Source organism: Alligator mississippiensis, chromosome 16 (assembly GCF_030867095.1).
Source record: "Alligator mississippiensis isolate rAllMis1 chromosome 16, rAllMis1, whole genome shotgun sequence".
Classification (NCBI taxonomy): domain Eukaryota; kingdom Metazoa; phylum Chordata; order Crocodylia; family Alligatoridae; genus Alligator; species Alligator mississippiensis.
The window spans coordinates 35,170,181-35,193,716 of NC_081839.1; the positions used below are offsets into that span (position 1 = coordinate 35,170,181).

A 23,536-nucleotide genomic window follows, 5' to 3' on the forward strand; every position below is an offset into this window, starting at 1 on the left:
GAAATCCAGCTCCCGGGGTGCAGGAGAGCCCTGCCGAGCTCGCACTAGTGCTGCCTGGGAATGCGTGAATGAGCTTGGGATGACTTGCAGGCCGTGCAAGTGCACAGCAGCACTTTAAGAGTGAAGGCCATTCCTATCCTTGGCACCCAGTGCAGCTGACTGCAATGGGAGCCGGACGCGCTCCGCACCTTTGAAACCTGGCACCTTTACCTGGGTGTCTTAAGCTGAGGCACCCAGAGAGCACGCAGCCTTGAGTACTGGGACTGCGCATGCACCACGAGAGCCGACAGTGGCAGCGACACTGGAGACCGTGCCGAGAACCCTGAGGGGCTCTTCCTTCCTTATCCGTGTGCTTGCTTCTGCCTTTCGCCTGGGGGATGAGGTGGGCAGGTCTGGTCCTTGCTTCTCTGCTCAGGCTCCCTCCTAGAATCGTGTGCCGTGGCCTAGCGCCGCAGCGCGTGGATTGCAAATGGTGACTGCCACTCGTTGCCCCGGGACGAAGCCACTGTTTCAGTAGCAGCACGGCTTCGCCCCAGCAGGCATTCCTGCGAAGGGCCCAGGCAGCCGGTGCCCCTCTGGCATCCTGCATCATAGGCTGTTGTTCGCTGCCTAGTCCGCCTTCCCAGGGGGGCGTGCCGTGCGGCGGGCCGCCCTACAGCTGTTCCTTGCGCTCCTGCTCCCTAGCAATTGTTTCTGATGCTGGGGGAGCGGGAGGAGGGAAGCGTCCCTGAGGGACTATTTAACTTCCACACCTGCCTGCATTCTGCTCTCTGGGCCAGCGACTGGTGCTTGGCACAGCCTGTTTCCAACATAATCACCAGGAGCAATGCTTGTAATAAGGCCTGACCCGTGGGCAAACTTTTAAGCAAACACAAACTCTTGCGTCCAATCAATACCTGGATCAATGGGTTATTTTTTCCCTCTCGAGGAAGACAGCAGGCCTGTGTTGAGGCAGCAGTGGCGCTGGCTTGCTCCCAGCTCATCCCTGTGTCAGGAGGCTGAAACCAAGGGCCTGAGTTTCCACATCATACCCGTGTGCCGTTGGGCCTGGTCTGTGGGTGCCCATTAGGCCCTGGCTGGTTGGGCTCAGCTGCTGGAAGTCCAGGTAACTGGTGGCCTTGGACATGGGAAAGGAACAGGAGAGAGAGATCGAGGAAGGGTGCAGCTGTGTGTGTTCTGGGCATGGGTGGGAGCACCCTCCGGACTCCAGCACCCTGTCCCTGCTCTGCAGCCTCCCTGGGCTGAGTACCAGGTTCAGCCTGCGCACCCGTGCAACAGCTAGCCCGGCTGTAGCTGCTTGGGCTGCTCGGCCGTGACACCTGGCACGTCCTGGGAGAACGCTTCCTTCCTACTGCACCAGATCAGCCTGCTGAGGCAGCCCAGGCCTCAGGACCTCTGGCACTCCTGCACACATGGACACACACACCCACATGCTAGTACGGGCACAAGGGTATGCACATAATCATGCCCAGTGCTTGCACTAGCATGGGTGCATTCCTGCAGGCTCCTGCAGATCTGTCCTTGAGCAAGCCCACCCACATGGGCAGGGGCACAGGAAGAGACGCTGCCTGGTGTGGTATGTTCACACGCTTGGCCAAGTGTGTTCCCATTCACACGGGTATGAGCTCGCTCTGGCAGGCAGGCAGGCACACTGGTATGCTCACGCGCGCAGAGGCAGGCGACAGGGCTAAGCCATTGCACTAGTTTATTTTTGGGTGTACTCCTAAGAATTTGGAACGTGTTTCAGATGTTGTAGTCTTCGAGGGGAAGCCAGAACAGATGGCTGAAGGGTTCAGAGCCACAGCCCTGCTGGGAACAGATATTTATAGGCAGATTTAACCCTTGCCTAGGCCATGAAATCACCTTTAAAAGTACAGCAGCTTGACTCTAGAAGCAATGCCCCTGGAGCCATGCAATGGAGCCAAACCCAAGTGGGGACTGGCCTGGCCTGGCCTTTCTGTCTCATGCCTTTCCTCTGAAATGGACTGATTATTGATCCAGCTGGGAAATCCAGAGCGTTGCATTTCTCCTGGGCCCTTGAGGGTGTGGACAGGGCTCTGTCTAGCAGGGACTTGTTTCACTAATGGCCCAGCTTGGTTCATTCCCTCCATGTCCTTGCTTAAGGTGGGGCTGGAGGTCTCTTAGCTGCCTTCAGGAGTGCTCGGGGAGTCTGGGGTAGTAGGCCACCTGATGAAGCGACCTTGAGCTCATAAAAGCTCATGCTGTAGATGCATCTTAGCTAGTTATTCTCCAAGGTGCACATGTACGCTGCCTTCTGCCTGACTTAAGACTAACACGGTGGCCTCCCTCCGGGTTAGCCAGACCAGCCAGGTCCGTGCACACACAGTGCTGCCTTTCCTGTCCTCTCTGCCAGGGGCCACCCAGACACTTGCTGTACTTTTCAGAGGAGAGACTGGATGGTGTGCAGGCCATCCCCTGTGAAGATGCATGGGCTGCTTCCTACACAACTAGACTGCTCTGCCGCAGTTACATATCCTCTCCTTGGGGCTGCTGGAGGCTTTAGGGGAAGACAAAGCCTGTCTCTGGCCACGTGGGGCTGGAATATGGTGCGTGCGCTTTGTCAGAGGCAGCAGCTCCCCATGTGGGGCCTGATGTTATCCTATATTTAACCAAAGCGGTGTCCCCAAGGGCTCTGCTCTGCTGGCTGACGTCAGAGGAGAGCACGACGGAGGCAGGGAGAGATGGGAAAGTCTTAGCTGAAGCTCGAAATAGAACGGAGGGGCAGAGGCAGGAGCAGCAGTGGAGAAGGCTCCTGCTTGGACGGGCAGAAGTGGTGGGAGAGGATGAATGCAGGGCACGGAGCCGGGCAGTCCCACACAGGACTGTTTCGGGCAGGGCACGACTGGTGGTGCCAGGAGCTCTGCGTGAGGGCAGACGCTGGTCCCACTTGCAGGGTTGGCCGATAGCACCAGCCTGCAGCTGCACACAGGAGCTGGTCTCCAAGGACGGGGATGAGAGGAGGCCATGGCACAGGGAAAATGGCATGTCACGATGGACAGGCCCCTCCTGTGTTAGCCCAGCAAGCCCCTACTGCGCAGGACCCTGCACCCATGTGCCAGCACGGGCACACGTGTACACTGAAGGCAAACTACCAGTTCCCTGCCTGGCAGGAGTTGGTCTGATCCGGGACGCTGTAGTGCAAGTTCCAGGCTGGTGCCCGACGGGTCGAGGGTCCTGCAGCACCAGTGCTGCTCCGTGAGTCACGTGGGCTGTGCTTTCCCTTCCTGCGTGCATGACAGAACAGCCTGCGCAGCGTCACAGACAGGATGTGGCCTCGTGGGAAACCGAGACGTCGGCTCCCAGATTCTGCTCCTGGCTCTGCTGCTGACTTAGTAGCTCTGAGAGAGTTACTCCCCCGTGCTTCACCTGCGACCTGGGGATGCCCTTGCCAAGAGCCGTGGGGCTCTCAATACTCGCAAAGGGCTGGGCAGTGTAGGGCAGTGTCATGGGTTTCTAGGCGCCAGGACACCTCTGGCTCCTTGCTTGCTCTGGGGGTGCTCTTGGTCACGCCAGCCCCAAGGGCAGCAGGAAATGTCTGCCCAAGTCTTGGAGAACCCGAAAAGCTCCCTGGACGCCTCCAACAACGGCAGAGTCCTCCCAGGCCCTGGCAGTGCTGCCCCTGCCAGGCTGGGCCTCAGTTTGGTGCCGCTCCCAAGCACGGGTTCTGCACAGCACCTGCAGGCTGGGGCGGAAGAGGTGGAAGCGTGTGAATCTGCTAGATGGAGCAGCACATCCCTGGCACCAGCTTGTCCCAAAGGGAACCTCCCATGCAGTGCATGTGAGGGCCAGGTGTGGCCTTCAAGAGCTGCAGCACTCCCTGCCTTCTGCCCTACATTCACTGAGTTTGACTGGTCCCAGATCCCTGGCAGCCTTGGTGGGTGCTGGCACATGCCCTCTTGCCCTGTCTTTCTGCGTCTCTTTTCCGGCTCCACAGTGGTAATCATGTAGCCGGTGTTCTCTCATGGCTTGGCCTGTTGCTGGCCAGCATGATGCCTGGCTTTTCTCTGCCCCCTGCAACTGGCTCCAGTGCCTCTGACGCTGGGCCTGGGCACTCAGGGTGGCTGCCACTATCCCCGCCGTGCTGCATCCTCTTAGAAAAAAGCTGTGACGAGTGGGAGGGGGAGTGAGGGGCTTCCTGACCTGGTGGCCTTTGCTCCCCTGCCAGACAGCCCCTCTGCCTTTCTGCTGCAGCTGGTTCCCAGTACATATGGCTCTGCTCACAGGTTGCCCCTGCTCCAGCAGCGGAGCTGGCCCAAGCCAGGCTGCTCAACAGACAGAAGCCTCCCCAGGGTGGCTGGCACCTTGGGCAGGCTTTTGCCATGGCCTTGCTGGCTTCCGCATGCCCCTGGACTCCTGTGCAGGTATGTTCCCTCGCCCTGTACCTGTCCACGGAGGAGGAGAGGCGAGGCAATCCACCCAAGCTCCGTAGCAGCTCCTGGTGCCAGCAATCTGCCCACACTTGCCTGGCCTCCCACAATAGCCCCATTGTTCTTGCCAGCAGCAAGGAGGAGCCTTCCTGCAGTTCCCTGGGCATTGTTAACCCTCTGGGTGCCAACTGCAAGGCCAGCTCCTGTGCAAGTTCAGAGCAGGGTGTGGTGGCAGCAAGCATCTCTTGCGGGTCAGCTGATTGTGGCCCATTGCTTCCCTGCCTTCCCTGCTCTCTGATTCATGGCCTGTTTCAGAAGGCAGGTATCAGGGGCCTGTGCTGAATGTGCCCCCCCCCCATCTTGGGGAACACTGACTCCAAGATGGTGTAAGCATTTCCCTTCAGAGGCATCTGCTAGCAGCAGTGTGGAGGGCCAGCGCTGCTTGCCGCGTGACCTTGCTGTCCTGGGAGCAGCCCTAATTCAGGCTGTCCTGTGCTGCCTTGGCCCTGGCATGAGTGTCAGGGCAGGAAGTAGGGGATATATTTGGGGTGTTGGGGTGCTAATTCCAGTGCCTTAGATATTGATGTGCAAGTTGTTGAAAGTGATCCCAGCTCCATCCAAGTGCCTTCTTCCTTCCTGTGTTGTAATGCGATCGTGGGCTGCGGAGCTGCTTTTGGCCTGCCGTGGTTTCTGGCCTCTGTGGATTTAAATGGACAGTAGTGGAAGGAGCAGACATGCCTTGCCATTGTGCTCAGGCAGCCTAGCTGGCCCTGATAGGGACAGCTCAGAGGGGACTTGTGTGTGGATGCAGTGGATAGCTCATGCAAGGCTGTTCTCCCCCAGCTGTGGGCAGGGCTGCGCCACTTTGGGATCCATGCCCCCGTGACTATGACAAGGAGGAAGGCCTGGCGCCAGCATTGCCACTGCGCTCTGGACTTCAGCATCTCTGTGCGGTGGGAGGGAGCCCTGAGCAAGGAGCATTGGCCTGGGTGGTCAGTGTCGGGCCCGGTGTTTCTCTTCATGTGCGTGTGGATTGATGGCGGCTTCTCTGTGAAGACGCTGCATTGAAGGGTCTGGCTGCATTTCAGTTGTAAATGTTGGAAATCCATCGGGAGCTGAAACTTGGCATGATGCTCAGCTCAGAGCCGTTTCCCACTCCACCTCCAGAGACTCCCCCGGCTTCCTGCCTGGGTTGGGCGCCGAACTGCGGCTGCTGCCAGGAGCAGGCTGGCGGAAGGCTGGACCTCCACTCCATACCTGCTGAACCTCCTTCCTCACCTGCCCGGCTCGCCAGTGAGGCTTTCCCACATTCATACCTCCATGGGTTGTGGAGTCGCCACGTTGTTCCCATCAGGCACAGCTCCAGGGTCCTGTGGACCGTGGGCTGAGGAAGGGGAAGAGGGGATTTGTGCTCCTGGGGCACCTGGTTTTGATACCTTTGGAAGAGGATGGCTCTTGTGAGACAGCAGCTCTGGGGGTGCAGGTTGGTACCATTTATCCAGATGGCTGCAAACACTGAAAACTGCAAAGACTAATGTAAATGGCGCTGTCCCTGAGCTGTTGGCCGCCTGTCACCCAGCTAACCTTCCCCCCCACCGAAAGCCCAAGCTCCTGGAGCTTTCCCCATGATCCTTTTTCAGCACAGGACTCGGCAGCACATCCCACGTGGAAGGCAGCAAATAACATAACATAAATGGTGTCCAGAGCTTCTCAGCAGAGAGCCCTGGTCCAGGCCCAAGTGGAGCTAACGCCTGTATTTACTGCACAGAGTGTATGAGAAATGGGCAGAGTGCCCCATAGCACCACCAGCACCTAGCACAGATCTGCTGTGCTGCGCTTGAATGCCTGGTCTCCTGGGGAGAGAGCAGCTGCTTTCGAATGAATAGACTTCCTGGAACCTGGGAGGCCAGGCCCTGCCCTCCCTCCACTCCAGAGGAGCCTGGATGGAGCCGGACAGCCGGCATTCGGGTTTGCAAGAACAGCATCGGTTCTCTGGGCATTCCCGGTTAGAAAAGAGCTTTGTCAAGGTGCACTGCACCCCAGAGGCAGCTGCCTTTCGGCAGGGCTTTGGAGGAAGCCTGTGGGATAGTGCCAACTCCATCCCTTCCTGGGAGCAGAAGCCCAGGCCGTGACCTGAGGAGATCAGCCCTGCCAAGGGGTCCTGGTGTGTGCCATCCCTGGGGCCTGTGCTGACGCCTCGGGCAGCTGCAGCAGTGGCTCTGGGGTGCGGAGACCTCCATCTTTGCTGAACTCGGCTGCAAGCCATCGTCTCTTCCGCCACTTTGGGGATGCCATGAAAGGGTGCGCCCTCTTTCCTCCAGGGTTAGAGGGGAGCATGAGGAAATGTTTTTCACTGGCCCTGCTGGGGGTGGGATCGTGGTCCTGCCCACTTCCCACCGTGGTGCATGTTGTGGGGGGAGCCCTTTTCGTCGCTGGTCCTGTGGGAGGGCTTGATTTGCCTTGACCATTCTGTAGGAGGAGAAGTGACCCTAGACGTGAGGTGCTCCGAGTGTGAGAAGCGGGGGAGCTGCTGGGACAGGAAGCTGGGCGAGGTGCGGGAGCAGGTGCCCTTTCAGATGCAGGCGTGGAAACCCCCGGTGGTGTCCCAGCGCAGAGCAGAGCGCTGCAGAGCCAGGCAGGGGTGCTGAGCTCCTGCCATGGCGGTGGCTCTTCGGCAGCTCCCCCCACTCTGCCCTGCCGGCGGGACCGAGCCGCCTGCTCCGACTGCGCCGCGGGAGGTGAAGGGTTGCCCAGGGTGGAATTTCCTGCGAGGCAGATGCACGGCCACTTCCCCTTTGACCTTAAACCCCAGTGTGCCTTAGTCATGAGCACATGCAAATGAGAGCAAATGCGGTGGGGTGGGGGGAGCTGCCGGGAAGAGGAAATGACCTCAGCCAAGGTTTAAATATAGAGCCAAGGCTCCGTGCTGGGCGCCAGGGCTGTTATTTATAATCTTGGAGGAGCACTTGGTGACTGGTCTCATCTGCAGCCCAGGCTCCCACAAGGGGTGCAGTTAGGCAGTGCTCTCTCTGCAAACTGCTGCCCTGCTTCACTCCCAGCGTCTCCCTGGCCTGCCTGCCTGCCTGCCTGCGGGGAGCGGGCACAGGTGTCCCAGATTGAAGCTGCTTCTTAGCCTGTGAGTGGCCTCACCTGTGTCCCAGCCCCTGTGCAGAGCCGGCTCTGGCCTCCGTCCGCTCTGAGGCTGGGGGTGGCCCACCAGGTCAGAGTGGGCAAGCCTGAGTCTTGGCTACAAAGGCAACGAGGCCTGGGCTGCAGGAGCCAGGGCTAGAGGTCTTGGAGGCTCCTCAGCACTCGGGCCGGCCCGGTCCCCCAGGGCCCGGCTGGTTGGCGTGCGGGTCACAACGTGCGGCGCTGCAGGTCAGCTGGGTCCCGCGGCTGCTTGCTGCGACTTGTAGCTCACGGGGCTGTGGCTGTGCTCCCGGGGAGGCGGCTGCACTGCCTTGCTGGGCCCAGAGGTTGCGCGGGGCTTCTGCCGACTGGCACGGGTGGCAGGTGCCTTGTGCTGAGGGTAGAGCAGGCGGGGCAGCGCTGCCACGTGGTGGGCTGCGCGCCCTCGCCCCTGCCCCTGCCCGCCGCGCACTTGTGCCTGCTCCCTGGGGTGCTGCGGGAAGGGGGCGAGGAGCCAGGCGCCTCGGCGCTGGCGCGGCAGAGTGAGCGCACCAGTTCTCGGCCTGTGGCAGCGAGGCCGCCTTGTCCAGTGCTCTGAGCAAGGGTGACACCTAGCGGTGCCCGGGCACGGCCGCAGGCTGTGCCGGGGCGGGGTGCTCGCCCCCCTGCCCCCCGCACCTGTGGGTGGCTGGGCGGGCAGGGCAGCCGGGCCCCCTCCTCCCGAGTCGTTGTAGTGGCTGAAGGGCAGAGTGGGGCAGGGGCAGGGGGCTTTGTTCTCTAGGATTAAAACCCTGCTGGTCCCGACCCACCTGGCACGGGCTGGGAGCCCTGTGCGGTCCTTTCACGGCATCTCACGCAGTAAGCTGGGGTTCACGAAAGCTCGTGCACTCCCTGTATACGTGTCTTGGTTAGGAAGTCTGTAAGGTGCTGTCTGCCCTGCCTTCTGCCTGACTGTAGACTGTCACGGCAGCTACTCAGCTGGGGCTGGCACCTCTGGGCAGCTGCTGCATGGCTCCTGGAGCTGCTGGTGCCACCATGGGGGAGTGATGGAAAGACAGGTGCCCACTAGGGTGTGGGGTGTGACAGGTGTGATGTTTGTGCTTGGGCTGGTGCGGGGTCTGGCCAGAGGGAGGGAGCCAGAGCTCCTGGCTTCTTGCAGCCCCTTTCCTCTGCCTGAGGGAGCAGGTACCTGCTTCCACTGTGGGTGCAGCCCTTGAGACCCCTGGCTGAAGAGGGCCCGCAGCATCGCAGAACAAAACAGTTCCCTCTGCTCCCTTCCCACTGCTGGGTGCTGTGCTGCAGGTGCCCTTCAAGGCTGGGCCTGTGCTGCCGGGCTTTGCCTGAGTTGTGTGGGGCCAGAGCCTGCAGTGCTGGCAGCTCTGCCGTCCGCCTGCCCAGGGAGGAGCTGAGCCACACTGCACCCACCCTGCCCCCGTGGGATGCGGCGGAGTCGCAGGTGAGTCGCTGGTACTTGTGCGGGGCACTTCTGTCCTGGGGCCCACCGAGGCTCTGGCAGAGAAGCGAGGGCAGTTGGCGGTGCCCCAGACCCCGGAGCCTGCCGTGCCCAGATGCCTGCAGAGGAAGGGAGGACGGGGGCTGCTTCCTCCCTGTCTGTGAAGCAGCAGCCCAGCTGCTCTGCCCTGCTGGCTGCTGTTGGGTTTCAGTCACAGCTGCCTCTGGGAGGGGCTGTCTGTCCCCACCATGGACAGAGGCTTATTTATTTAGCATATGCAGTTTCGGCATATTGTTTCAGCCACCTTAAGGCGATGTCACCAGTGTGAAGAGCCTGAAGGCCACCAGGTAGCACTGTGAATGGCACAAGTCAGCGGTGTGGGACACAGTTTGAACTTGTCCACAAGGGCATTTGCCGTCATTGCCACGGCCCCATGGGTCTAGGTTTGAGGCACAGTGACCCTGTCCTGTTTGAAAATGGTGGAGAAGTGCCCAGTAACAGCATGGCCAGTTACATCCTGGTTGGCTGACTGTCAGGTCGGAGATGGTGGGGTGGCTGATTGGTGCTTGTGTTGACCGTTCTTCGCGCCATCGAGTTAAGTAAGGAAAAGTTGGAGGGTTTTGAAAAGATGGGCCATATTGGGTGTCTTGCTTTTCAAGCACTCCAGCAGATCCCGGCATCCAGTCCCATGCCTCGCACTGTTTGCTCAGATGGAGAAAGGATGCACAGCAGTGAGTGCATCGGGACAAAGTCAGGACCTTACAAACTTTTCTGTGAATAAATCAAGTTGAAGGGGCTGCCTGCGGATGAAACAGGGCAGGTTTCCAGCGCTAGTCTCTCACTCTACTCCGAGGTGACCCCCGAGTCTGTGACCGCAGAAACTTTCCTGTTCAAAACTTTGGCAGTCATAGATTCATAGATTGTAGAGTCGGAAGGGGCCATGAAGGATCATCGTGTCTGACCTGCCCCAGGCAGGAAAGAGGACCGAGGTCATACGACCCCAGCCAGGTGTCTATCTAGCCTCCTCTTGAAGACCTCCAAGTTAGGTAAGAGCACCACCCCTCTTGGCAACCCATTCCAGATTCTGGCCATCCTTACTATGAAAAATTTCTTCTTAATGTCTAACCTGAATCTGCTCTCCACTAGTTTGTACCCATTATTCCTAGTTACTCTTCAGGGTGCCCTGGTAAATAGCGCATCTCCAATTCTCTGTTGTCCTCCTTTGACAAACTTATAGGCGGCTACAAGGTCAGCCGTCTCTTGTGAAGGCTGAAGAGATCCAGATCTCTCAACCTCCCCTCGTAGGGTCTTGCATGGAGGCCACTAATCATGCAAGTGTCCCTCCTCTGAACCCTCTCCAGATCCTCCATGTCCCTCTTGAAGTGCAGCGCCCAAAATTGGACACAGTGCTCCAAGTGCGGTCTGACCAATGTCACATAGAGGGGGAGCATCACCTCCCTGGATCTGTTGGTCATGCACCTGCTAATGCACGACAAGGTGCGATCGGCCTTGTTGATGGCCTCGTTGCACTGCCGGCTCATGTTCATCTTGGAGTCAACTATGACTCCAAGATCCCTTTCAGCTGCTGTGCTGCTGAGGAGGTCGTCCCCCAACCTCTAGGTGTGCTGAGGATTCCTCCTCCCCAGGTGGAGTACCTTGCATTTGTCTTTGTTAAATTGCATCCTGTTGCGTTCTGCCCATTGATCCAACCTGTCCAGATTGGCCTGTATCCACTCCCTGCCCTCTGGTGTGTTAACTTTACCCCATAACTTGGTGTCATCTGTGAACTTGGACAGGGTGCTCTCCACACCCTCGTCCAAATTGCTGATGAAGATATTAAATAGTACCGGTCCGAGGACCGAACCCTGCGGGACACCACTGCCCACCTCCCTCCAGGCCGTGGAAGTCCCTGCATCTCCACAAAATGCTTTAACTTGCAAAGGTCTGATCTCTTTGGCTGAGGACCTGTAGGGCTTCTCCTGTAGGATGCTGGCAGTGGCAATGGTCTCTCACTGATGGGGTGAGAGGACTGGTTTTGGTGAGGGTCCTTTGGGGTCTCGCCTTGCCACCCAATGAAGCAATGGGTCTGTTCTGGGCTCCTTGCTTCAAGGCAGAGACTGCCTACCTAAAGTCTGGGGGTCATTTGGGGGTGCTTTGGATCAGACACCCACCCCTAAGCTGGCGTGTGTGGGATGGCAGGAGCAGGTTGGTGGCACGCGTGGTGTGCTCAGGGGTGTCTGCACTGGTGGCTGCCTTTGCTGCTAGGACTGGCTGTGGGGAGGGGTAGGATGGCTGTTTCTGCTTGTTGCATCATTTTGTCATGATCCGTCTCCCTGTGCGTTCATGCGTCAGGCATTTGCATTCTGTGGGGCATGTCTGCACAGCACGGAGGGCCAGATCCTGCTCCCTGCTGTACCAGTGCAGCTCCTTCCTTCAATGCCCTGCCGATGGGGAGGGAGGTGTGCCCGTGACTGGGTCTCCTTCCTCCTCTGCTTGTTGCAATCGTCTTTCCTCTGCTTCCTTTCTTGCTTCCCCGGCAGCACAGGCGCACGCCCTGCTTGCTGGCTGCTGGGGCCAGGGGATTGCATTGCAGCAGCGTCAGTCTGCACCGAAATGTGGAAGCAGCAAGGCAGACGGATTGGCTGCTGGGCAGCCCCCGGCCCCAGCCGGGGGGCGGGGGCTCCACATGCCTGTGGCTGCACCAGGAATCTGCGTGCTAGGGTCCTTCCTGAGGGAGCAGAGCCGGATTCACCAGCAGCTCCTCTGAGGCCCCTCCGGGGCTTCGGGTTTCTTGGTCCATCACCTGGGATTGTCCCAGGCTCTCCTCAGCTTCCTCGTTCAGACCGTGCCTGGGACAGACTTAGCGAAAGCAGCATTTCTTTATATGTCCACAGGTCTTTGATTCAAGGCCGTGGCTAGCTGAATGTTCAGGGCCCAGATGCTGCCCTTTGGTTTGAATTTAACATCCCTAAGGGCGGTGGAGGTGCTTATTAAGCCTGCTGTACCCCACTTGATGTATTGTATTATCCCCTCCGTTTTCCTAGGGAAAACTGAGGAGCGTAGAAACAGTCCATTTTACGCAAGGTCTGTCACGAAGTCGGTGGCACAACGGAGAGCAGAACCCAGGAGTCCTGGCTCCTTCCTTTAACCACTAGCAACCAAAATTTGCTGTCCTTAAAGTGCCAAGTAAGGGTGGAGTTTCTGCTAAGCTGTTTGCCCCGTCACAAGCTGTCAAGGGACTTGGATGTCTAGGTAGGCTGGTTCTCTTTGGCATGTCTTTTCCAGCAATGCTGTGGGTCATTTGTCACCCTGTGTCCATGTATCCACCTTCTAATAAATAAATCCTCTTCTGCTGGCCAGATGTTTGGCACGTCGTCTAGAATCCAGCGAGCTGTAAATGCAACTCCTGCCTCTGCTACAAGAAGTCCCTGCGCTGCCTGGAGAGACACCAGTGGGGGGACAGGAATGTATCCCATTGTATATCTTTAACACAGCAACTCTTCCGTCACTTCTGGCCGTAGTTCTGCTAGACCGTACAAGCGAAGCAGGTTCAGACTTGGTTGAACTGGAGAATCTGCTAAGAAAAGCCCTGCAAGCTCGGATCTGCAGGCTGGGACTGAGGGACACGGGGCAGCTGCACATACCTGCTGTTTCTGCTGTGATGGTGCTGGGCAGACGGTGAACCACTTCCACGAGCTCCAGACTTGTCTGATCTAGTAGCTGAGGAATGGACAGACACCGGTGCTGAAGCAGAACTGTCTAGGGCCTCTTCATGGGGCAAGACCTGTTTGCATCCTGATGCCAGCCTCCCCACCGTAGAGGTATTAAGCCCTGTCTGCACATGTTAGCTGTCCTGATTTTTAAACATGACCTGTTCTTCTTATTGGAACAGAGTCTGAAAGAGACTTTGCTAATCACCCCAGATCTGAGATGGCAGGGGAGAACTGGGACTGCTCTGAAGAGTCCCTTTCCTTGAGGAATCTGTGTTTACAAGATGCCTCTTGCCTGAAGGCCTAAATGCCAACAAGATGGATGCAAATCCAGCCCCACGAGCCTAAGCAACAGCAGGTCGGGGAGAGGTGCAAAGCCAGAGCTCTCTGCATCTCTCCCATCAGACACCGCAGACATCCCTGCTAGAGCGCAGCCCACGCTACGGCACGCTCCAGCGGAAACCCGGGCTCCAGCTTCGCCGGTTCCTGGGCCTCCGGTGGATGCCTGTCTGTGCAGCGTGTGGGTGAGGTACTGCTGAGTGGGGGGATATGGGGGTGCATCGGGGCTGGGCTGTCCTGGTCCAGGACTATTGCTCACGGGCACTGTGGCGAGTGGGACGGGACATTGCATGGGGAGGTATGACCGTTTCTGTGAGCTCTTTCTGCAGAGGTTTGGTTCCCCGTCAGTCTCGTTGTTGTGGAGAGCGCTGTCTCTAGGGGAGCCCTGCTGGGCCCTGTGTCCCCCTGGGGCCTTCTCGCCTGGATCTCTGCTTCAGGGAGGCACTGCATCCAGGCAGCTTGGGCTGATGTGGCCGTGCAGGTCCTGCCGTTGCTTGTGAGGCTGCGGGGCCATCTCTGTGCAGAGCTGCCCCTCCCACAGCACAGCACAGCACAGCACAGCACAGCACAACACAGCAGGGAACATGGGGGCCTTTCCCTGGGCGCTGGAGGCCCAGCTGCCACAGGGCCCGTGACTTCCTCAGCAGGAACCTGGTGCTTGAGCTGTCCTGGCTTGGTGGCCCATGGAAGGGTCCCAGCCACTGAGGCTTTCTTCCCTCTCATCCGTGGGAAGAGCTGGCTGGTAAGTCTCCAGCACGTGCTTTGTGCCGTGCAGCACTCGGGGGCCAAGCCTGGGTCAGGACACGATCTGCCGCAACCCGAGGGCGCGGAGGCGTCGCTCCTGCCCCAGCCTTGGTGAGCGTGACCCCCCGGGGCTGGCTGCTGGGATCTCGGAGCGGCAGGCGAGGCTCTCGGCCACCAGCAGGCAGCAGGACCCGCTGCAGGGATTGCTTTCTGGAGCGTCCTCTGGCAGCGGCACGGCTTCCAAAGGGCCGGCCGCAGGCTCCCTAAGGCCAGCCAGGCTGAGTGTTGGGGGCCGCGTGCTCAGCGCCGCAGCTTGTACCATGTGGGCCTTCTCCTCCCCCGCGCAGCTCCCCTCCCCCTGCGAGCGGTTAGACAGAGCAATTGGGCAGGCACTGGGACAGCAGCACTGACATCAATCTCTCCTGGTGTGGAATGAGGGGTATAAATATCCAGAGAGTGATGTGATCTTTCCAGCTGCTATTAATAGGCCCCTAGAGAGAGCGAGCGAGCGAGCGAGACTGGCTGACACTTAAAGGGCTCGCAACTCCCTTATGTGCTGTGAAAATTAATCAGCACCGTGGCTCACCATCTTCCTCCAGGCTAGAGCAGAGCCCTCGGTGGGTGTGCGGGGACCGGGGGAGGGAGCTGCTAATGACTTGCTAGTTAGGAAGCAGCAATAGGCCAAGCAGGGCAGGAGGGATCCCACCTGGCTGGCGAGAAGTGCTGGGGAGGACTGAGCAGCGCCAAGTGCCCCGACCTCTCGGCAGGGCTTCGCGCGCCCAGCCTCACGGTGCTGGGGGTGCAGGTCTTGTGATGCCTGCTTGCAGGTGGGGAAACTGAGGCAGGGGCACACAAGGAACTTGCCAAGTGTCTGCAGGGAGCTCATGGCAGGACGCCTGGGTTTTGTTCCTGAATTACCTGGCCCTACACTGTCGCCGTCTCTTGAGCAGCCTTGCTCTGGTACATGTGTGCCCATGTCAGCTTGGTTGGGGTCTGATCTCAAGCTGCAGTAGATACAAGGCTCGTCGTCTTCTTGTTGTCTATCCCTAGGCTGCTCTAAGCAGGTCAGGGAGGGCATCCGTCCAGCTGCTGAGCTGGTTCACTTCTGTTTAGAGCCCCAGGGTTTGGGCCGGGCCCAGGGCTTCTGGCCCCTGAGCAGCAGGAATAACTGCGCCCAGCGCCTAGGCTGGGCAGGACAGCCCGGCGGGAGCAGAGCACGGGCAGCGGGGCAGAGGCAGGTGGGCGATTCTTCTGCCCTGCAGGGCAGGGTCCTGGAGGGAGGGCAGGGGGTACAAACAGGAAAGTCATCTGAAAGCAGCACCGTGGTCTCCCCAGGCAGCCAGCTCGTGGCTCCCCAAGAGAGCTGCATGGGCAGTGACAAGTGATGGGTCTGTCTGGCGGCCTGTGCTATCTAGAAGCTCCAGCCAGGCACTTCCTGGAGTGGGTCAGGATGGGCGCTGCCCCGCTTCCCTTGCAGGATCTGAGACCCTCTTGCAGGGCTCATGTGCCAGAAGCAGAGCCAGGATGCTGCTTTCTGCTCTGCATCCTGCCTCTGGCTGCAGCAACCTTGAGGGCATGTGCCCTGTCCTCCTGAGCAGTGCTAGGCCCAGTGGCTGCAGTCACTAGCCATTGGACTATGGGGGTGCCGGCAGCTGTCCAGAGCCCTGCAAATGCCAGGCAGCCAGTTGCGATCCCAGAGCACAGGGCAGGGCAGTGGGCGTGTGGCAGGACCCTCATTGGGAAGCTAGCAGACTGCGGAGTGGACGCCTACACGGTCAGGTGGGTGGCCAACTGGCTCAGGGACTGCACCAGAGAGTGGTGGTGGATGGTTCCTTCTCAGCCTGGAGGGAGGTGGGCAGTGGGGTCCCACAGGGTTTGGTCCTTGGACCGATATTATTCAGTATCTTCATCAGCGATTTGATGCTCTCCACGCCCTCATCCCTCTCCAACTTTGGTGATGATACCAAGTTATAGGGCAAAGTTAGTACACCGGAGGGCAGGGAGCAGATTCAGGCCGACCTGGACAGGTTGGATCAATGGGCAGAGAGAAATAGGATACCATCTAATAAAGATAAATGTAAGGGACTCCACCTGGGACGGAGGAACCCCCAGCACACCTATAGGTTGGGGAGTGTCCTCAGCAGCTCGGAGGCAGAGAGGGATCTTGGAGTCATAACTGACTCCAAGATGAACATGAGCCGGCAGTGTACTGAGGCCATCAACAAGGCCAGTCGCACCTTGTCGTGCATTAGCAGGTGCATGACTAATAGATCAGAGGAGGTGCTGCTCCCCCTCTATGCGACACTGGTCAGACCGCAGTTGGAGTACTGTGTCCAGTTCTGGGCGCCGCACTTCAAGAGGGACGCGGGGAATCTGGAGAGGGTCCAGAGGAGACCACTCGCATGATGAGTGGCCTTTGTGATAGACCCTCCGGGGGGAGACTGAGAGAGCTGAATCTCTTCAGCCTTCGCAAGAGACCACTGAGGGGAGATCTTGTGGCTGCCTATAAATTTATTAGGGGAGGTCAACAGGGAATAGGGGAAGCGCTGTTTACTAAGGCGCCCCAGGGAGTGACTAGGAATAACGGGTGTAAACTAGTTGAGAGTGGATTTAGGTTAGATATTAGGAAGAAATTTTTCACAGTAAGGGTGGCCAGGATCTGGAATGGGCTGCCAAGGGAGGTGGTGCTCTCACCTAGCTTGGAGGTCTGCAAGAGGAGGCTGGATAGTCACCTGGCTGGGGTCATCTGACCCCAGTCCTCTTTCCTGCCAGGGGCAGGGGGTCGGACACGATGATCCATTGTGGTCCCTTCCGACTCGACAATCTATGAATCCCCTCCCTCTTCCAAAGCCCCATCTAAGCAGGCTACATATTGTCCCCACACCCTACCGGCTGCCTGGGGGGCGGTTCAGAGAGCTGCGCCTCCCCAGGCTGGGCTCAGGAGGGCATCGCTGTGCTCCTTTTGGCATCCTCCTGCTCCCTGGCATCATCCCACCCAGCTGTCCTGGAGCATCCCCTCTTAGGACAGGATGAGGCGTGTGACCTGGAGAGTGGGGTGATGGAGAGGATTGCCTGGCAGGTTCTTCCCCCGCTCCTGCTCCAGCCAGCATCTTCCCTCCTCCTGTCCTGCAGCTCCTCAAAACAGAGCCCCTTTCTCTCCCCTCCACCACAGCTCCTCGTCCCTTCTCAGAACTCTCCGCTGTGCCTGTCCCCTGGCCATGCCCCTGTCTGCGGGACAGGGCTTCCCGTGTCGTTTGCCAAGAGCTTGAACATCAGCAGCTGTGGTTGTGCCAGACCCTGGCACAGGGCTCAGGGTCCAGGGTTCTGGACTCTGCATTTCTGCTCTGAGTCAGAGTTGCTCTGACCACAGAGTTGCTTTACACCTGGCAGATGGTGCCCAAAGCACTTCCATGCGAGAGAGAGCACATGTGCGCAAGGAGCACCCACAGCCAGCGGGGGGGCGAAGGGCGACATACCAGTGTGCACGTGCCTCTGCTGTGCTGCATCTTGTGCAGCCAGAGCAAGGCGGATTCTCCATTAGCTCAAGTGGTCAAGACCTGGTGTGCGTCGCTGGCCCTGTCTCTGCTGCCCCTTGGAAGTCCCAGCAGCCCCGAGGCACAGCAGAGCCAGAGCTGGGATTCCCGTGGGCTTTAGGGCAGTGTAACACTCAGCTACGCGCAGCTGAGAAAACGCTCTTGTGCTGATTCTGTCATCCTGCCAGAAACACCCTCCAAAGCCTGCTCGGGGGAGTCAGAGTCTTGGGCTGTTCTCGCGGAGTCCGACCGGTTCTCCGTTCAGACTGCGGTTAGGCTCGCACCGTTGCCTCGTCCTAGCACTGTCCAGTGGGACAGCTCTTGTGAATTAGGACCTGCTGGGCCTTGGTGATGGCACAGTGGGCCAGATACTCTCTCAGTGGGGCAAGGGCATGTGGGTGCAGATGCCCTAGCTGGGATGTGGTGGGGTGCCAGGGCTGGGGGTCTGTAACAGGGGGCAAGCAGCTTACTGACCCCTCTCTCTCTTTGCAGGTGTTTGACCAAAGGGAAGCAGCAGCAGCAGGGACTTGGAGCTCCGTCTACTGTCGCTGCCAAAAGTTTTAGCCAATCAAATGCACCCTGACAATAAACTGACCAATCATGGAAAGACAGGTAACAGCGGTGCCCAGTCCCAGCACCATAATGTGAGCCAAGGACCCACCTGCAACCTGGGGTCTAAGGGCGTGGGGGCGGGAAATCATGGCGGCAAAGCCAGTCAGATTTCTCCTGGCAACTCTGGACTGAAAAACAGCCAGAACGCTGTCCCGAACTTCGGGTCCTTGAAGGGCAAAGGGAAGCGGGAGCGAAGCATCTCGGTGGACTCGGGAGAGCAGCGGGAAGCCAGCACCCCCTCGTTGGACACGGAACCGAAAGGTAATGCTCACGCAGGCCTTGCCCGGGCAGCTCTTCCTTCTGTTGCCCCTTGCTCCTGGCAGCCGCTTGCATCCAGAGCAGATGGCGTCTGTCACCCTCCCTGCAGCATGGCCCCCCAGGCGGGCTGGGAGCTCCCTCCATCCTGGGCTCTGGGCTCGTCTCCTGGTGCCCTGGCGGGAGGTGCTGGCATGGTCAGGGTGGGTGTCTTCTGCCCAGCTGGCCTCGGGGCCTGCCCTGCACCGTAGCCCCTGGCTGGCAGCAGGAGGGTGTTTCCCACTGGCTGCCGGGACCCGGTGGGCAGCAGTGTGGTCACGGGTGTCAGGCCAGCCCCAGTGGGCAGGTGGGAAGCAGGTGCTGGGATTGGTCTGCTCTTCTGTGGCTTGTGGCAGAGACTAGATGCCATGGTGGTCAGCAGGGCGGGGGGCGAGCCTGGCTGGCTGAAGAGCTCCGTGGTTTCGCTCACAGGGGACAGTTCTTGTGTGGCTTCTGGAAAATGGCCAAACCAGCACTCCTCCCTCTTGGGAGCCTGGGGCAGCCTGTAGGCTCCGTGGAGCACAGCCATGCCCAGGGACTGTGTGGGGCACTGGAGAAGACATGGGAGCACAATGCCAATGCCTTGCAGAGCAAGTTCCTTAGGTAGTGTTTGAGTTTCCCCCCAGGGCTGTCCTCACATGTTGGCCTGGAGCAGCTCTGCACAGAAGCAGCACGTCTGCCCTGGCCCTTGGGAAACATGTATGGATAATCCAGGCTGTGTGTGGATGCCTGCAGGGAGGCAGGAGCTGCCAGGCCGAGCTAGGCTAGGGCTCCAGCTGGGCCAGCATCCTCCTGAGCAGCCAGCACCAGCTGCCTCGCAGAGTGCAGGGATGTTGGAGTGGGCTTTGTCCTGCTACTTGGAAACGTTTCTTCCCAGCCATGTGCGTGGGAGCTGGCTCGTGCCCTGGGGCCTGTCTGATTAGCTGGGGTTGCTCATGTTCACCATGTGAATTCACAGAAGCCTGCTCTGCCCTGGCTTTGATGTGGGTGGATCATTGCAGGGGACTCAGCGTTGGGTGCTTGACTTTCCTGCCATTCCCTGGCCCCCAGGTGTGGGTGCCATCATGTCTGACACTAATGCAACTGCAGGCCGCTTGTCCGCGTGACAGGGGCAACAGGGTTCAGAGCAGAAAATTGGCAGTTACTGCTCTGGGGTCTTAGTCCAAGCCCTGCCACTGCCTGTTCCTGTGTGACTCTAGGATGATATTTCTCGCTCTAAATCTGTCCCATTGGTGGACTGGGGACAGGAGCACAGTGCTCTGGGACTCCAGAGGAGAGGTGTCCCCAGAGGGTGAAGCAGTAAGTGCAAGTCCCCTTCCATTCCCAGTGTGCATCCCAGACACCAGTGCTGCGCCTTGCGCTTGGTGTCCAGAGCAGCAGCTGGGCAGTGTCTGGGTTTGCTGGCTCCTTCTGGTGAATAATGAGTGTCCCTCCAAGCTGCCAGCTGTGACAGGGAACCTGAGGACAAAGCTCTGGGATGCCCCCGCCGCAGACTACAGGGTCGTCCTGGTTGAACGCCCCCCCCACCCTGGCCGGCCTGAGGTGAATAGCAGGGCTCTGCCGAATGCCTTGATGCTGGGATGAAAGAGCAGATCTTTGCTGTCTGTGGCTGTCCTGGTGCTGGCAGTGTGTGGGGCTGCCCCAGCCTCACCTGCTTGCTGCCTCTTGGCACCTGGTGCGGGCGAGACAGGCCAGGCCCTGAGACCAGTGAAAGCACAGGGGAGTAGCTGCTTTCCTGCCTGCTTCCTTGCTGAAAGACTTGGCTCTGGGAGCAGGAAGCCATCTGCCAGTGATGGAGCCGAGCCTTCCCCCATGCAGCCTGTGGCTGCTGCTCTGGCCAAGGCGAGTGGCTGCCAGGGCCCCCAGCTCTCACGAGGCCATCCCAGCCCTGGCCCAACTGAAACCAGCTGTTGTCCATTACCTTCTGGGCTGGGAGGGCTGGCATGTGACAAACCAAATGGCCCGTCCTCTTGGCTGCGGCACCTGATTGGGCCGATGGGGACGTCAGGAGGGAGGTTGGCGTGTCTGGCTGAGGGAGGAGCTGCCCTGGGCTGGGGGGCTCTGATCCCCATCGGGGGCAGTGAGTGCCGGTGCCGTGGTGGGAGACCTGGGCTAAGGCCGAGCGGGGAAGCTCTGGGCTGGATACCAAGAGAAGTGCCTGGCACTGTGCTAGCTGGGGGGAGGAGGGGAGAGAGGGGGCTGTTTCCACAGGGAGGGTTTGGGAGCCCTGTGGCTCAGCACCTCCCAGCTAGGCAGGCCAAAGCCTGGGGAGCTGCCCTCCTGGGCCTCTAATGAGCCTTCCCCACCTGTTACTCCAGACTGAGGTTTGTGAATGGAGGAGACGGCTGGTATCCACTGAGCTGTCCCCTCCGTGCTCCAGCAGCTGCTCTGGCCCCATGAAGCGCCTGGGCCGTGGCTGCGAGATGGTGCTGGGACTTGGGCAGAGCTGCTGGGCACCTGACAAGCAACCTTGCGTTGATGGCAACAGCCCTGTGGTGGCAGGCTGGGCCCGGGCAGGCTTTGATGGGCCCCTGTGAGTAGGGGCTGCATCAGAGCAGGGGTGCACCAGCAGCAGCTGGCCTGGGCCCCGAGCACCAGACCCTGCTCGCAGCAGCTATGCTAGCCGTGCCTCGGGCGTGCACAGCCAGGCATTCCTGCTGAACTGTTGCGGCTTGGTCCCTGGTCTCAGGGCAGGCCTGATGTGGGAATGGAGTCATCGTGCCTTGACCCCCAGGTTGATTTTGCCAGCATGAGCCTGCGTGCCTGGGGCTGGTGAGGGTGAACGCCCTGTGGCCCGTGGCTTTGCCATTCCGGTGTCCTGACGGGGTCTGTCCCCTGCAGGTGAGGTGGCTCCTCGCAGCAAGCGGCGGTGCGTTCTGGAGAGGAAGCAGCCGTACAGCGGGGACGAATGGTGCTCCGGCCCAGACAGCGAGGAGGACGACAAGCCTGTCAGCAGCGCACACAGTGAGTGCCCCGGTCTGCCGCATCCCTGCATTGTGGCCCACGCAGGCTCCCAGAGGACAGCTGGCCTTGCAGGTCGTGGGTGGGGGCTGAGTGTGGCATGTGCATTGTCAGGGCAGAGCTGTAAGTGTGTGATGTTGCATGGCTGGCATGAGGGAGCTGCTGCGGAGTAGCTGAGGGGTAGTCTGTGGGGCACGAGGGGCACATTGGACTGGATCAGTCCCTAGCCCTGCCTTTGGAGGAGGCACTTTCCGCCTCTCCTCCTCAGTAGATGGGCTTGCTGTTCATAGCCAGTGCTGGCACAGCTCCACAGCAGGACACATGGAGGGGCCTTCACATACTGTGGGTATCTTCCCACACCATGCTGCTGACAGTGCCTGTCAAGGGCTCAGGTCTCCATCGCTGCTATCAGCACCAGGGTCACTGCAGCTGTTTTTGGAGGCAGCTGCAGTCTGGTTTCAAATGGATGGGGTAAGAGCTTGACAAGAGTCTGGTCGAGCCTGAGTTAACTAGCACACACCACACTTCCTTAATTCTTGGTCAAGGCTTTTAACTTGATTTAAAGGCCAGCTCAGGTTGAGGCCTGGGTTGTTTTTTTGTAAGTCCCTGGAGAATGCGAGATTTATCGATAGATTTTAGCCTCCGCTTCCTTGGTTCCCGCTGCATCCTCCTCTGCTTCCTGCATCTGGCTGGTGTTGCTCTTTGGCCTGGAAACAAGTCACTACCTGGAACCATCCTTCTTATTTTGCCCCAGGACTCCAACATCTGGGGTCGGCAGAGGAGCACCCAGGTGTCCCCCTTGATGTGTCTGTGCATCCCCGTCCCCTCTCGTCTCCGCCTTGAGCGTCTAGCCTTGGTTACATCCTTTGTATGGCAAACAGAATCATGTAAAGGTGACATCGTTACAATGCTGCGAGGCTCCAGGTGTGAATCGGAGCGTGGTCCTAGGGTTCCCAGACCACTCCCAGTGCTTATACTTCAGGCTCCAGATCTCATAGCTGTTAACTCCACTTTCTGGTCCAGATTTCCTGTTGTTACCTCTCCTGTAGAGGCTTTTCTGGTTACTGCAGAGCTGTGTGTCAATCCTGCTGCCTCTGCCCAGAAGCTGGTAGAACGCGAGAGTCGGGAGCAAGTGTTTAGAGGTCATTGTGGCACGGGAAGCCCTAGTGTAAGCATCCTGCCCTCTGCCGGGTGGGCGTGCAACTGGCTGCAGCCGGAGGAGGAGGGATAAGCGCATCAGGACCTACAGAGCAGCCCTTGTGCCTTGCTCTGCTTTGCAAGCTGATCAGGTTTGCAGGTGGCCGTTTGAGGCTCTTCGTTTTGGATCTCTGTCTGGGGCAGCATAGTCCAGAGCAGTGTATGAGCTGGGAGCCAGAACTCCTGGGCTCAGCACTTGGCTCTAGTAGTGGTTCACTAGGTGACCTGGGGCAACTCATTTCCCTGCCGCACCCCTCCCAATGAGGCAGTGGCACTAGCTTACCCTTTCAAAGGGGCTGGAGGTCCATGTTGAGTGCCAGGTTTGAGCCAAGGGCTGCTTTTCCTGAGGCTGCCAGCTGCAGGCCAGAGTGGGCCCTGCCCATCGGCTTCTTTTGCTGTGTACAGGCCTGGAGAGCCCTTTTGCAGGGGCCCCTGTCCTGCACTGCACTGCCGGGGCCAGGGCTTGCGGGGCAGGACAGCTGCTGCTAGATGTGTGCTAGCCTGTTCAAGGTGCCGGTGGTGGTAAGCAGATGCCGGACGCCAAGTGGTGGTGTTGTTAATTACAGCTATCTTTAATATTAATTCAGGGCCTTATTTAATAATGATGGTGATCATTGCTCCTGTGTGGTGTCCTTCGTCGTCCCCCCCACTGGCGCCCAGCTGTCCCTGGGGCGGGGGGGGGGGGGGGCATTGGGCAGCTCTGCCTGCCCCAGGCAGAAGGGCAGGAGCCCTGGCCCTGGCTGTGGGTCGCTGCCACCCGCGGTGGGAATCCCTGCCCTGTGCTGCCATCTGCCGGGCACTGGGAGGAACGTGCAGCGTAGGCTCTCCTGGGGGCCAGGGACCATGCGTGGTCTCTCCCCTCTGCCTTGTGTTCAGACAGTATTGTTACAGGGTGGAGCAAGGGGCAGAGACGCTGCCTGTTCCTCCTGCGTGTGCCGTCAACCCCAGCCTATGCCCCTGCTCTTCCAGCCACAGACACGCAGTACTGTGGCCAGTGCCCCTCTGTCCCGATAGGCAGCCCCCCCGGGTCTGAGCCCTGGGTTCCCTAGTTCTCTGTGCCCAGCTCTAATTGCCCTGCTCCAGGTAGTTGGCACGTGCGTTGTTGTGCTGGCTGTGGTGTGCTGCCTGGCTGCTTCTGCTGCGTGGGCTGTGGTGTAACGGCTCTTCTCTTGTCCC

At 59.3% G+C, this 23,536-nt stretch overlaps 1 protein-coding gene across 5 annotated transcripts in view; it reads left to right on the forward strand.

The window, feature by feature from the left end:
* The window catches only part of BCL9L (BCL9 like), a 59,516-nt gene that overhangs the window by 26,031 nt on the left and 9,949 nt on the right, over positions 1–23,536 (forward strand). For 4 of the 5 annotated variants that reach the window (XM_059719477.1, XM_059719481.1, XM_059719478.1 and 1 more), the window contains exons 2-3: positions 17,789–18,169; positions 21,044–21,166. In XM_059719477.1, the coding sequence (XP_059575460.1) occupies positions 17,869–18,169; positions 21,044–21,166 (424 nt within the window). In that variant the 5' untranslated portion in view covers positions 17,789–17,868. Of the gene's footprint in view, positions 1–7,372; positions 7,767–17,788; positions 18,170–21,043; positions 21,167–23,536 lie in introns of those variants that run through there. The other variant, XM_059719479.1, reaches the window with a different exon arrangement.